General features: G+C 48.3%; 1 protein-coding gene across 9 annotated transcripts in view; it reads right to left on the bottom strand.

The window, feature by feature from the left end:
• The window catches only part of ARHGEF9 (Cdc42 guanine nucleotide exchange factor 9), a 222,624-nt gene that overhangs the window by 100,986 nt on the left and 105,920 nt on the right, over positions 1 to 15,718 (bottom strand). Inside the window, exon 1 of one of the 9 annotated variants that reach the window (XM_087748356.1) lies at positions 13,775 to 13,920. The exons of the other annotated variants lie outside the window; for them this stretch is intronic. Within the exon in view, the coding sequence (XP_087604482.1) occupies positions 13,775 to 13,804 (30 nt within the window). The 5' untranslated portion in view covers positions 13,805 to 13,920. Of the gene's footprint in view, positions 1 to 13,774; positions 13,921 to 15,718 lie in introns of those variants that run through there. 9 annotated transcript variants of the gene reach the window in all.

Below are 15,718 nucleotides of genomic sequence, written 5' to 3'. Positions count from 1 at the left end.
AGGGGAAAATTCTAGCCTGAGCCTCATTAGTATAAGATATAAAAATAGAAGTACATTATCTTTTGTAGTTCTCTCACTTGATTCATCAGCGGCATGAAGGTAAAATAATTAAATGTTTGTCTAGTGGAAAAAAAAAGGGGGGGGGGGGGGGGGAACCACGAGAGACTGGGTTTGTGCTTTTCTTGAACCCGAGCATGGAGATTCAGGGTCTCTTGTGATACACAGACTTTGCCCTCCCCACTCTCCATAGCTATAAAAATGCCTGATGATGATACCTCCCTCCTTCCCTCCTCCTCAGTTCAAAAATAAATACATGATGGAGACTTCAATTCAGGAGAAGCTGGCAAAATGTCTCTGCTGCAAAGCACAAACCTCCAGCAAATCCCCTTCAAAACTTTTACCCAAATCTCCCCAAATCCTGCCTGGCGAGTCTCCCAGCACCTCCCGAAGCTCTCCCAGAGACAGGAGAGCTGGAGAAGCAGGCGGGTGTCTGCACAGACCAAGGGCAACACAGGAGATGTTCAGAAAACATTAGTGAGTTGACTTGATCCTTCATCAAAATACTTTTTGCTCTTCCTTCCTAACACTTCACTGCCCACGACGTGGCAGGCTGAGCCGATGTGACAAACTGTCGAAACACATTTTTTTTAACAGAAAAAATTAAACCTAGACTTCAAAGGTAAAACTGGCCCCTTGAGTCTCTCTATCATATGTGACATTCCTGCTGGAAAAACCAAAGGCTCTGAGAGCAACTTGCTGGGAAAAGGCCCCAACGGACTGGTTAGAGCTCCAGCCTGCAGCAACAGGACTAGCAGCAGCGACCTCCTGGGTCTCACCTTCTCTTCTAAGCCCACTTTAGTTAATAAAAGTAACCACAGAGGTACAAAAGCACCTGCGCATTTGTCAGACCCCGGACGCAAACCTGTGGTAAGATGCTGTTCACTGATTCCGTAAAAAAGCAAATATTACCTAAATGACTGCTGGCACTAGAAATAATATCTGCTACCAAAGGAAAAGGACCACAAACACCATCATTCCTAACTCTCTAAATTCATACATTGTGTTTTATTACTGCTATTGTATTAGTAATGACCTATTTACCATGAGGCTATTGAGGGTGTCAAATCCAAAATGCCTTTGTGTTCCCTGCTGGAGTCCAAGATTGCTATCGATGAGCTTCGTCAATTGATGTCAAGGAAACGAGTTGAGTTTAAGGCTATTGGCACTCTTTTTGGATAAATGCCAGGGAATTTTTAGAGAGAGTCTTCAAAGCAACAATAAACCACCGTGGATCTGAGTCAGAGTGGGCAGGCATCTCCATGTAAATCCATGAGCAGCAGCGGTCTGTCTCTGTACATGCAATAACCGTACACATAAGGAACTACGCAAGAATCCCATGTGTCCAAACTCGCATGCAGTAATGTCTGCATATTTGGTTCTCTGGAGCTGCACACAACTCAAGACTTCTTGCACACACGGAGGGTCACCTTGACGTTGCTCTGTAGATGCGTGATTACACGTCCACACATCCCCAGCACTCGTGCAGGTAAATTCTGATGTGCGTGGCTGCAATTCAATATCCCGTTGCACACTATACGTGTTTGCGAGCACGCAACAGCCAACACGCATTTTATATTCTTTGCTTTTAATTACATCAGGTAGTAAAAAATAGCCTTTTCTTGGGGTTGGATGGGTAGTGCGTATGCACAGAAAGCACCTTACAAATGCCCTGGGAATAGGCAAATGCCTGGCCATATTCATTAACACAAACTCCAAAGAGACTAAACCTTTACGTTTTCCTCTAGAAACTGTTGTATATTTACTGTTATTTCAAAATAATTCTCCTGAAAATGAAGTGGATAGGTTTAAATTATTGATATCTTTTTCCAATACCCGATAGTCTAAGATGAAAAATTAAAATCTGATAGCTACAAGAATCTTGCGACTTCCTAACAAATCAGGAAAGCTCAGAAGCCTTAGTTGACTGAGAAGCAGGTTCATGGTTTCGAAGGTCTCAGGCTCATTGCTAGACTCCCAGAATCCCTTCCCAGTGTTCTCCCCCATTAGGTCCATCAGGATTTGCAAGAACCCTGGAGTTTCAGCTCACAGTTTTAAAATGGCTGGTGCTACTGCAGGTAAGGAAAATGGGGAAAAAGAAGTCTGTTCTGTATTTATGCATCAGCGTAAAGTAGGGAGAGTTTATGAATAAGTAGCACAGGATGGGACAGAATTATTTAAGAATTAAGGCTTTTTTGTGTGTTAGAAGAAGAACCCGATGCTCTTGGTAATGAATATAGGAGCCTTTTTAAAAATAAGATATTGAGGCTGCTGGACACAGATAAGACTCTCTAGCCCTGTCTCTCTAGCACCCCAGCTGACCAAATGCTGCCTGTGCTTTCTAAGGTCACACATAAATCCAGACAACTTCTGACTACACTAGAGAGATCAGGAAGGTTTGGAATAGGCTACTGAACTGCCAAGATAAATCCTTCTCTTACAGCCAAATCCACCTCTATCAATCTTTCAAAAGCAGTGATCAAAGCACTGATTCCAGCATATGAAATATCTCACTTATTTGTTTCTTCTTCTTTAGGACTGCTGCCAAAACCAAGACGTATTTGCGGCATAAGCTCCTAGCACCTATAACCACAGTCTACACCGGCATCACCACCAAACCAGACCTTGACCTTTTATTTAACCAGTCTTTTCAGGTTCACGAAGCGTTAGTGGGCACAGGACCCCAGAGCCAGAGTGACGGATGGGACTGACCGGCTTGCGAGTCTCCGACACCCAGCTTTCTAGCACAGCCAAACTGGCAAATCCTACCATCTGTTTAAGGCTTGAATCCACTCCAGGTAATAATAATAAAATATTCCCTTCCTCTCTACTCCAGTGTTACCAACGGCCCATTTCCAGAGCCCTTCTACTTGTGAATCCATCTGTCCTTGGGAGGTCTGCTGCTCCTCTCTGCAGTTATCATCAGAATAAACTCTATTTTGTGCAAATCCTGCTGGTGCTGCCCCTTCATTAAGCTGTGCTGCCTGCACGTGAGGAAGCGCAGTGCTCCTCGCAATTCAGGGGGCCCTGCGCTCGAAAAACCATATTTGGATCATCTGTTCTGCTCAAAGCCAAAGGAAGACTGTCCTCTCGAGTACCTGTTCTGGTATTTTCTCCAGTCTCATCAGAACTGTCCCATGTGAAGATACTTCAGTTATTTCCCAGAAATACAAATCCATGGCCTACTGGATTACATTTTCTGCATGTTCTAATCTGTCCTGATCTCCAGCCCCAGTTTTCCCTTTGTAACACCACTCCTCTATACTTAGTTTTACCTTCTCGCTCTTTCATCTGCACTCTTTTGATTTGGAAAAGCCTGCATCTCCCCTTTCCTCGCCTCCTTCTCAGACGACGGACGGTTTCTCTGCAATGCAATCTCTTCAGATTCATCCCAACTCAGTAAACCTACTGCAAACCCCCTTTCCATTTCTCTCTGTTGCTCTAAGCCAGTAATTTAAACGTGAATGCATTTAATACCCTGTCAGCAGAAACAAGGACTAGAGACTGCATCTACCACTAATGTGAAAAGACTCATCAGCCAAACTGCGCTGTGCTGTCCCACGGGGGAAATTCCCTCCTTGCCCGAGCTGGGAGGTCAGCGTAGCTCCCGCTAAATAACAGCCTGTAGCACCATCGTTCCCCAGAGGGGATGGAGCGGCGACGGATGCGTTTCAGCTGGGCACGTAAGGACAGTCCCAGAGACACAAGGTGAGGGGGACACACTAGGAAGCGAGGAGGGACGTCAGAGGAGATATCGCCTGTCTGGAGTTGATTGCTTATGTTTTGGGCCATTCTGCTGGGAAAGCTTTCTAAGTGTCTGGCTGTCAGGAAAGTCTCCCGTTTGCTTGGATTCTTGTCTCAAATCCTCACCTGCCTGTAAAGCTGATTTCCAAAGAGACGTCTGATCTATGAGGAGCCTGGTTTGCCTCCTCAGTTGCTTGCTTCTTGCCCCACTGCTTGAGTCCAGCTCCCAGGACTGCACCCAAGGCAAGTACAAGAGGCTGGAGGAGACCTAAAGGGACCTGCTGGAAGCAGCCAGCGAGTGGTAGCTCCTCGAGTCCCCCATGCGCAAAGCAGAGGCACTTGGTGAGCAATCTGCACAGCCCAAAGCCAAACAGTGAGCTTGGGTCAGCAACAGCTTCCCAAAGGCCGCGGCAGGCAGAGCGAAGCAGAGCCTGCCTCCCAGGAGGGGAGGAACCCTCGTCCCGGGCGACAGGGTGGCCTGGCAGCAGAGCTGAGCTCTGCCCGGACACATTGCTGCTTTAGTCTCTGCACGGCACTTGCCAAGAACTGGATTCAATGCAAATCACTGTCAGCAGCCCTGAACACTCAAGATGGACAAGAAACAAGGTAAAACCTCCTTCACAAATGCCACCAAATACAAGAGAAATGTCGGATGTGCCACGGTGGCCTTTCAGGAGACTGCTGGGAATGACACTGATGACATCTGTTAGACTCAGAACTTAATTCTGCTAAGACAAACGTACCATACCCGCCTAGATACCAGAAGCCTTTAACGCTGATGGACTTCAACCAGTCTCTTAAGCAGGCTGAGAATAAGTATGGTGAAAGATAAATAGCAGATGATTAGGCAGCTATAATGCCTATGTTGCGTGACCTGATCTAATGTATTTAAAAGAGGTGATCAGAGTAAATAGCACAGTATGGCCCCAGCTCTTATCACTCATACAGATCTATTGTCTAGGGAAAACAGGAGCTCTCTGTGTGTGGGCAACAGTCCATCCTGACCACCTCCATCTAGCCTGGAAGACAGCGTGGTCCTCTCCAAAGCGGGGTTATCCTATAGAAACCCTGGGGCTTCCACCTTCCAGCCCCCTGTGCTCACCAGTACAACCACCTCATGGGGTTTCTCAAGAGACAACGAGAGGGAACGTTCAGAGCAGAAAGCCCCAGGACACTCCGCTTACTGCCCCATCTGCAACACAATTGGGGGGAGTCTTTCCATGGCCACTGCAAGGGAGAAGGAATTCAAATAAACTGTGGAAGGAAGCTGAAAATAACAATCCAGAAAGCTGCAAACATCTGAAAGACCAATGCTTTGCTCTACAATTCTGAATTGATTTCTTGCCTCAAATAGATTTCTAGATGGATTGCAATTAAAGTGAGTTATACAATGCTGTAAAAACGTTACTCATTTCCGTTTCAGATTTTATTTTTGCATCTTTGCTTTCTAGACCCTTTTGCATTTCAACAGCCACTCCTTGGATTTTAACTATCTTTTTCTATCCACTCATCTTCTGGTCAAATTGCTCTGCATCCATTTTTGTGTTTTATTACTACAAGGACTATACCGTTGGTGGCTTACGCAGCCTTCTAACATTTCCCAATGAATAGCTGGTCAGTGGTGAAAATACCCACTGTGAGCACTGACTATAGCTGCTGAGAGAACTCACGGAAACCTCCGAGCATTTATCAGAGGCAATTGTTTTGTGAGCTGCCCTGAACCCTCAGGATACCCTTGTCGCGCGCCTCCAAGACATAAATTTCCATCTGTTGTCCTGATTCCCACTCATAAGCCACAGGGAGGGAGGAAAATGGTGAGGAAGGACAGACAACGGGAAAACAGCTTTGCTTCTCTGAAAAGCTTGTGAAGCAAGTCCAGCTGCCACTGAAAAGGGCAGTGCTACCATTAGCCCCGCTCCAGCCATTTGCTGGCCATTGTTGCACAGGGATGGACATGAAAACAAGATGATAAAAGATGGGATTTCCAGCCAGGCCAGCAGTAGGAATGTCAGACCCCAAGCCCAGCCCTCAAAAGCATCAGGGGTGAGTTTTACAGATGCACTGGGCTCTTATTGGCATAGCAGTCCCTTTGCGCGTATCCTATACAACCGTACTCTTGAGCTCCTGTGGATAATGGAGAAAACTGCTAGTAGTCCCAAGCCTTTGATCTTCATTTGACTTTTGAGGGTTTTCAGGCACCCATTTCCATTTTAAAATAGAAAAAGTACTCGAGTATTTATATAGCACAAAGGCTTTTAAGTAACCCAACTTCAGAAAACAGACGCTGGAATGAAGGATTGTCGAGTATTATTATTATTATTGCTTGAATTTCAATCTGATTTGGAAAAAAACCCGCAAAGGTAAAACTGTCTGCAGTAGAAACAGAAAGCAAAAAAGGGAAATAAAAGAAACCTAAACCCACTGCTAGTGACGGTGAGATGTTTTCAGCTGTGGGAGAACTGTTCAAAGGAAGGAGTGGAAGTCTTTCATGACCATCTGAGACTAACCACTACAGACGTTTCCTGCCAGGTCTGACAAAACAGGAGGGAACGTGCCCCAGGGAACAACCTCCTTCATGGGGAGAGGATGGCCGGACACAGAAGCTCTGAAAGGAAAGATCTGGGAAGTAAGACGGGAGCTGGTGTCACTCAGACAGAGTGACAGCGTGTCTCTAGGAGACAGCCCTTCCAGGCGATCCCCCGTCCAGAGCAGGGCTGGGCTGCCCTGGGTGCCTTTTGAGCCACCCCTTCGTGCACTCTGAGCCTCTCCGATACCTTATTACTGCTCTGAGGTGAGGATTATTGGTTACCCTCAACGGTTCTGCCCTGGAGCTTATGGTGTGAAAGACTGAAAAGCTACTACTGCAAAGCCACTATTTTTACTTAGGTATTTCTACTTAACGCAGATTAATTTCTTAACTGCACAGAAATACCACAAAAGGCTCAGAGAAACAAAAAAGCCTAATTTGGATCAATTAATAACAGAGAGCAACTGTATTATTAATGAGTAACGATTGAAGGCTCTAAAGAGGTACAGAGACCTTATCTAGCTGAATGCTGTTTAAAGCAGTGAAAATAATAAGGATGCAATCTGACGTTGCATATACAAAATATTTGAGGCCAAATTAATCTTTGGTGGAACCCTGCTGACATCATCTGGCACCTCCTCTCCATTGGGCTCTCAGGTGGAATGCAAGATGTGGCGTTTACCCGAAGGAGGGAGCGGCCGGGCGGGAGCTCTGGGGTGCCCGAGGCCCCCTGCACAGCCCACCTCCCTCTCTCCTCTTCGCCTCCGAAGGGCAGAGTGGCGTTTTTCAGCAATCCTCAGTCTGCTATAATCCCATCTGCCTTGAATACAATACTTTTCATCCTCAGCTGTCAAACCATTTAACAGGAAAGGGCAATTTCCTTCTGCACGTTTTACAGAAGGAGAAACTAAGATGTAGAAAGATGAAATGGCCTCTGCAGCATCACCCATGGCTGCAGAGAGGCTGGGAACGGGGGGCAGTTCCCCTGAACCCCCGCTCCGGGAGCACCCCGTCATTCCCCAACTGCTCCAACCGCTGGGCAGACACACACAGGTCAAACTGGGCTTTGGAATAAAACATGGAGAGCCCTGATGGATGGTGGACTGAAGAGCACATCCCCTCTGCTGAGCTCATGAGAATTTCCTGGGTTTAGCAGAGATCTTTGTGGTTTTAAAAATACAGAAGATTTAAATTCTCTTGTCTCCAAGCATCAGAAACCCGCGAGCTAATGGGGGTGAAGACAGAGTGCTCTGGATAAACAGGTTATTCCGTCACCATCAATTATTGTGTCTCTCTCAATTTTCTCTACAGCATGTCTCTCCGACGCTGTCCCAGACAGGGCACGGAGCTGCTTGCACTCCTGGTTTCAGCCAGCATGGCAATTTACTGCCTCCTTGGGAAGGCTTTGATATTTTAAAACCACAACAGAGCTTTCTCTTTGCTTGAAAGGCAACCGCTAGCTTAGCCACAGCGGAAGTATTTGCAGTGCCCTGGGAGATGAAAGCAGTTCAAAACCTTTTGTTTTTATTGGGCAAATTAAAAATAAACAAACAAGTCCTTTTCTTTATTTTCTTTAACTCTGCTAGTGCCCATTCCCTTCCTAGGCTTTCGAAGCATCCTTCAGAAATGCAGGGACTCGACTGAACAGCCTGGAATTAAGCCTGGCATTAGAGATGGAAAAATTGAGATACTGCACTGTCGAGAGGCTAAGAGCACCCAGCCACCGCGCCCTGCTCGGTGCCCCGCCGCTTCCCATCCCCACGTGCGTGCCGCCACTCACGACACCCGTCGGAGCCCGGGCTGTGGGATCCAAACCCCTGGCGTTACTGCTCTCTGACTTGAGCCAGATCCATCTCACTTGGTTTTTTGTTTGTTCTCTCCATAATTCATGATGCTCCCCCCTCCCTGCAATGCTTAGCGAACAAGAAGAAAACCGCGTGTCCTCTCTCATCCCCTTATGTTAAGGCATATGATAGCACGACTGCCGATGGGACCAGAGAAGTGCTCTTATGGCTGCAGAAGCCGTTAAAACGGCGTTCAACCCCCTCCGAATGTCACCCTCTGCGCGTACAGCAGGCACAGCCACCGCGCTCGGCAAGGCGTTGGAAATAAGCTTGCGGGGAGAGCCGCGCAAGAGCAGGAGACGAGGGCTAAAAGTGGATGTTGACTTCACTCTCCCATTTGGGTGTAGGCGGTGGAGGTGGGTGGCCGTGAGCAGAGGGGAGGCGGAGGGGGCAACATTTATTTCCAGCTGCACTCATGTGCGATTTCTCTTGGCACTGAGATTTTATAGAAAACAGCAGGAGGTGGGGAGTGGGGGGAACCAAAAAGGAAAATCGCAGAGTCTTTGCAGGAAAACATGTTAAGGAAGAGGAGAAAAGTCGTTATCATCATCACAGCCCCGAGACTCTGCTATTGTTACTGTGGCGTTTAAAAATATAACAAAACCCAAAGCTACAGGGGCTACATTTCTGCATCGGACACAACTGCGTACGATGGAAATAAGGCCACTCGACCGAGAGGCACACACCAACGTGTGGTAACAAAACAATGTTAAAAAATGCTGCTCGCAGAATGCCTGCCTCCTAATAAATTGCAAGGTTTTCTTCACTCCCAGAGATTATGTAATATGTTCTTGCCTGCTGCTGACTCATATTTTCCAAAATATATCTGGGAAGGAAAACGTATGCACATGTGTTTTAATCTACATGGTTCCCTGTATATGGAAAAAGAAATATATACGAAGATGCACAAGTGCCAGCACAAGCACGCACGCGTATGCACGGTGCTGCGTGCGAGGACAAGAGAGAGGGACAGCCTGGCATCTGTTCTAAAAACACACGCTGGAGACAGATTAAACCATCACCATTTTCTGGGGCAAAACACAGCTACTGTTTAACACAGGGAGTGTAGGAGGAGAACGAGAAACCGGGAAGCTACGGGGGGAGATGGCAAAATAAGAAGCACCGGGAACGCGCTGCCTACAACCTCCAGCCAAACCTGGGCTCTGGGGACCAGACACAGTCTCATACCGAGCTTAAAATCGAGCTGGAAAAATGGCTTTTGCGACAGCTGGGGCCACTGTGACAATTTGCCAATGGCAGCGGGCTGAGAGTGCCGTCCCGTCTTGGGGGGAAGGCACCAGCCCCTGGCTCGTCAGCACCCACTCCTGCAGCGGGGTGCTGGCTGCAGCGGGGGAGCGAGGCCAGCGCTTTCTAAATTCCATAAATCTAGGGTCTTGATCTTGTTAACGCCTGTGAATACGCTTCCTGGGCTCCGGGTATGCACCAAAGAAGACAGGCTCCTCCTGGTTGGAGACTTACAATTATAAGGCAGCCGGTTAGTCTTAAGCATATTTGTTCCCACCCTGCAGGTTTGTAAGGTTTAGTTTCTTTGCTCTGCAGGCGTGTGTACTTTCAATTCTTTAGGAAAGACTTTTAGCTGCCTCTGCAAAACCCTCAGTGTCCAGGAGACAGGATCGATCTACTGCTGGGCATCGGATGAGAAATTCATCTACCTTGGACCAGAGGAGACTGAAAATCTATCCAGATGTCAACTCCTGATCACGAAATCAAGGCAGACGCTCTCCGCCGATGACAGCCAAGTTTCCTCGCCACCCCAGCCCGGGTGCCCCCGCTCGCAGTGCCTGGCAGGGGTGGGAGCTGCCCGCAACGCCGCCGCGGCCCCGGCGAGCCCCCTCCTCGCCCCGAGTGAGATGGCTGCACCGAACAGACACGACCGTCTTCCTCGCACCGTCTCCTCCTCCTCTCGCCTGTGCCTGTCGGCAGAAGCAGGAGGCGGCTCCCCAGTACAGCACCCTGTGCCCCCACAGCCCTTCTCGACAGTGGGAGGCAGAGATGGGTGAAGCTGCCCCTGCCCCTCCTTACCTTACCTTTAGATAACCTATGGAGAGGGGACAGTCCCTCTCCTTCGTTCCTCATACGCGTTCCTATACAGGGGCACCATTAGTATTCTCTGGTTTATGCATCCACCTGTGCATACGTACAAAACTAGAGTAATAAAATGCTAATTTAATACCTAAAACCACATCAGAGTCAAGCGCCATTTAAAGGATGCTCTTTCTTGTTTTACAGAAACTTTAAAACGTTTCATCTGGATTCCAAAACTGTTCTATAATTGTCACTTTTTAACTTAACTCTCATAGAACTTCACAAAAGACCAAACATCCAGCATGCCTATAAGGCTTTGGAATAAACCTTAAAAACAAACATTAAAGATTGATCGCACTTTCCCAAGATTACACTAAAACTGACTGAAGCTCAACTAGATAAGGGAAGAGAGTTGCATAAAATTAATCAGCACCTTATCAAGCCAGGAAGAAAGAATTTTAGATAACAAGCCTTCCCTAAATTTGGTATCGGAACAGAAACTTCAGTGCACAATCTATTAAGAAAACCTTGTCAGATACACTGAACACAATACAGGAGAGTGGAAGCATCAGAAATAGCACAGGGAACGTGGTCCATAGAAATTCTTTGGAAAAAAACCTGTTTTCTGATAATGCCAGCAAGAGCCCGGTGCTTTTTTTCAAATGAAACAATTTTACTCGACAAAACTTTTCTACAGAGATGCCCAGCAAATTAGCCCACAGCTTATCAGGGTAAAAGACTGATCCTTAGGGTGTTTCTCTAAATTCGTATTTGTGTAGCTGCGGCCACATCGTGGTTTTTCAGTTACAAGAAACACCCCCTGCACAGTTAGGATCTTTGCTACTTTCAAAATCCTCGTAGTTCGGCTGATTCCTTTCCCGGCATCTTTCGAGTCTGAGCTGCAACCGCTGTCACAGCCACGAGCGCTGAGCGAGCGTCGTTCGGACCCAAGAACCGGCACCAGGAGAAGCTTAACCCCTTAGAAACAGACGCTCTTGGGGCAAAGATCCTGAGTATCGAGAGGGAATTGATGCAAACAAACCCAACCAGCAACATCCAGGGAATTTTACTTGGTGACTGGTGAGGCCGAGCCGGCTCCCTGGTGGCACAGGGCACATCCAGGATGCTCAGGTACATCCCTGCCCACGTTGCAAAGCCGATGACAATTATCCTCATCGTTCCAGGCAGGACACGCTCCGCAAAGGTCACCACAGGAGGCAGGCGGGGAAGCAGATCTGGGGACAGAGGCTACGGTCTTGAGAGCCAACAGGAGAGTCAGGCACGCCGCTTTCCCCACCGGAGGCAAAGTGGAAGGACCGCTCCATCCACAGCCCCCCACGGGCCCCTCGGCAAAAGCGCAGACCTCCCTGGGGCACGCCGTGGCACGGCAGCAACGCGACGCGGCAGCTTAGCTTGAGAAGGAAAGGATGCCGGAGCACACAGCTGCCCGTGCTTGTGGTGGGGCAGTAAGGTAATCTAATAACAATAAATGACCTAAAAATTAACGGTGGGTTTTATCCAAAAAAAAAAAAAAAAAAAAAAAGGGACAGGCTGCCAGGTCGGGCTGCCTTACCCCATGCTGTGGCAACGGACCCCATGCTGTGGCAATGGGGCGATGCCACCTATTGAGACCGCTTTACCTCTGTGGCTGCGGCACCACCACGGCAGGGCTGCCTGCTCTCACCCGAGCACCACCGGGGCTACGGCTGTCTGCCTTGCAGGTCCTAGAGGAAGGCAACAGGGCCAGAGAAACAGTTCATCCCTCAGAGACTTAAATAAGATCGCAGAGCAAAGTGGCTTGCAGTGTAGCCCCTGCTTTACTTAGCCAGAGATGCTGCCTAAAATAGAAACACAACCGTTGCCAGCAGTCTGTACGTTCTGTTATATATGTCTCAGATGATGCGAAAGAAGGGGCAGGCACTAAACCACATGGGACCTTCCACACGGGCCTGACTTGTCTGCTTACTCCAGGAGCTCCAAAATACCCTAAAAGAGATCCTTCACCAGCCTGCAGGCAGCTCACTCCACGGCTCCCCAGCACAAGCCTGTCCCTCCGACACTTCCAAACGGCAAGGTTCGGATAAAAACGTACGAGCCAGAAACCGAGCGGCATGGCTGCCCGCCCTGCTTCCCTGAGGATGAGGAGGAGGTAGCGCAGCCAAGCGGGCAGAGCAACCGCCGGGCCCCCGAGCTTTGCTCCTGCTCCCAGCTCCGCTCCTAACCCCCACCCCACCACCTACTGCTCTCTGACCGCCGCCTGCCTCAGTTTCCCTGGCTCTGTGATGGAAGCAGGGGTAGCTCCCCAAAGTAGCACACTCCGATAAAATTTTCTGTATGAATAAACCAAAGTCAGTTGAAATTCAGACCTAATTCTTTAAATACCTTCACGCAGGTGTTCCTTCAGCCCCTAAAGCCCTCTTTAATCCGGATGGTAAAGTTTTCAGGGCTGCCCAACACGTTCATCAACAGGAGAGCTCTGAGGGCTTCCTGCCCTGAGCTCAGATGTCCTAGCGAACACGCCGTCAGCGCGGTGTTTCCAACAACGCAGGAGTAATACTCTACATAAACTAGAAATAAGCAGTTGAGGATGCATGGTGTTTTGCTGGTGAGGAGGACAGCAGGGCTAGAGACAACCTGGGCACCTGTGGGCTCTTGTAGATTAAGACTCATCTCCACTCAGAAAAGAAAGTAACCATAACCAATAAAACAAAAAAAATAAATCATGGTTCCTCCAGCAACTCTTCCTCCAGGAGCATCTATTTTTAGCAAGAAGCATAAATCACTATAGCTTGCCGTCTACAACAGTTCCAACAGGCAAAATCCAGCTACACGTTGTTGGGCCAACATGGGCACCCTTACAGCCGTACCCCTGCCGCCTGACCAGAACAGTGCTTTGCAGCCGCAGGGCACTGCAGAAAGGGAAGAAACAGGAGTCAGTGGGTCTTGGCTACGCCTCGGGAATGGGCGATGTTCCTCTTCAACAACTGGGAAAGAGGAGTCACAGGGCGGCGAAGGAACATGCCCAAGGCCGTACAGTAAATCAGTGGCAATACCAGGACCCAGCAGAACTATCCTCTGCCACCGCTGTAGCCCCTGAACAAACATCCTCTTCACAACAGGACAATTCTTACACAATTATTAACACTAGGGAATTTCCCTCAAGCTTGCTAACTTCTGGTCACTGAAGACCCCACATTGTAAGAGACAAATCCCTGCATTTTATCAGAATAGCTCTCACAACATTTCACTGGGAGATACAGATTGAACACGATTATCCCACCCAGCTGAGATACACATTGCGAATGCAAAATACACGACACCCCCTGCTCACCGACACAGATGCATGATCACGACATATAGCACACACAGCTACAATACAGGCATGGTACAGACAGACATGCAAGCAAGCAAGCACCGTACACAAAGAGCACCGGATCTCCCATCACAACCAGCATTCATTAAATACAGAAATCAAAGAACGACAACAAAATGAAGTGAACAATACAGAAGAGGGGTTCTATTCACAAATTAAACCAAAACAAACAAAAAAACTTACATGGATTTTTGGCAATTTTCCTTCAGACATTATACACAGCAGTTGGGCTGTGTACTGAATACCTGATCCAAAAAGAAATATAACCACATTATGCAAACAGATGGGGGCAGGAGTCAGGTGAACATGCAGCTCTTAACAACATTCATCTACGGGATGAGAAAGCACCTCTGCATTCCCACAGAAGGGCTCGAATCTGGGCAGATCTTCATTCACTACAAAGCATAAGCAAGTGCTGTGCTGCTGCCATCCCGGGGGAAAATCCAAATGGCAGGACAGAAAAGAGCCATCACGTCAGAGACCTCTGAGCTGTCCCGTCCCCCTTTTAAACTTGTCATGTGAGGTTTAAAACAGAGGTGGGAAATATCCAGGGTGGGGGAGGAAGCCTTTAAAAACCCCAAAGGAAGCCCTCTTATTAGCCTTAAAGAAAGAGCGTTAAAATCGCAGCTAACGCAGGACTAGCGGGGATCATCCTGACACGTATGCTTTTTCTGAAGCATACGAAGAGGGAGAAATGCACCCTTTCCCCAGGGCGAGAAGGGTGCCTGAATCTTTAAGACGGCGGATTGCCGCTCAGGAGGAATGGACTTTTTATGGACTGTGTGAAACAGGGTTGCTATGATACAGTCAGAGGCATTTTCATGAATCCTGTGGCAAATAACATTGAATCCTGCTTAAGCAGACAAACAGCAAGGCAGGTCTCCCATCACCCAGCCTTAGCAAATACACAGGAGCAATCACTGAAAGAGATTTTATGCGTTATAAAATATGCTATTTGCATACAAATGAGTATTTTTTTCTTTGGGGCTGTATTTTCCAGAGGTTCAGTGCCTTGATTTATTTAAAGGAATGATCCCTCTTCCCCATCCCTGGGCTTGAGCATCGCCACAAACATGACGAACCCAGCGTCCACAAACAGGGGGGCAGTTTGGGGGCCAAAAAACCTCCAGGAACCTGACCACGACCAGCCACAGGCACGACCCGAATCGTCCCACGGAGCTGAGGGAGAAGGAAAGCTCCACGACATGGAGATATTTTACAGTGTGCAAATTACACCCCGAATTTTGCAAGCACAGTCACTTAGGAGTACAGGGGATCTACTGCAAGCGACTAGGAATGCTGTCGCCCCAAAAAGCTGCTAATGCAGAATGTCATGGATTGAGCCGCTCCTGAAAAGTACGGCAAGACAGAGTTGTTTAACCAGCTAATTGCTCCTGCAAACCAGGCAGTTTGAGGCTCCACTGCAGTCTTGGAAAATGAAAAATTGCAGGTGCAAAACTACAAAAATGGGGTTGGGGCAGGTGGCTCAAGGCCTGTTTGAGAAGGTGGCTGCTGAGGACTGGGGGTGGGAAACAGGGATCAAACTAAACAAGCAGAAACCCCAGCCCTTGCTCACTTTTTAGGCTTATTTCCCCTCTTTCCCCCAAAAGTGCAGTGGGAAGCCTGACACGACAAGAACGGCATTGCTACAGTAACAAAGTTTTCTGCTCCCAACTTTCATGCTCATATTGCTCTGCATAAACTTGCTTTCTTTGACTCCACCAGCCTTTGGGAGAATAAAAGGCGAGAAAGTTGTCATAAAATTACATTCATTCTCTCAAGCACGTTCCATGACGGAAAAAAACAAGCTCCCAGCGACCACTGCCCAGCAGCTGAGCGTGCACAACACCCTGGTCCTCCCGATGCACCCCACCAGCCGGAGACCCTCCAGCAGCACACCACTCCGCCGACGGAACCGGACGGGGCTCGCGGGGATTAGCGATCGGACACAGCAGCTCCCGACACACGCGATAACACACGCCGTCGCGTACACGCACGCCTCCCAGATATCACCCGAGAAGTACAAGCTCCGGATCAAGGCATGCACTTTGCACGCGCTAGAAAACCGCATTAGGTACCAAGCATTCCTCATAGAAATCTTATTGAAAGGTAAACCTTCGTGCCAGA

This window comes from Nipponia nippon, unplaced genomic scaffold (assembly GCF_047370975.1).
Source record: "Nipponia nippon isolate SJK-2023a ecotype South Korea unplaced genomic scaffold, ASM4737097v1 scaffold_12, whole genome shotgun sequence".
Lineage (NCBI taxonomy): Eukaryota > Metazoa > Chordata > Aves > Pelecaniformes > Threskiornithidae > Nipponia > Nipponia nippon.
Note: the sequence above shows the minus strand (reverse complement) of the source record. Positions and strands in the feature narration are given on the sequence as shown.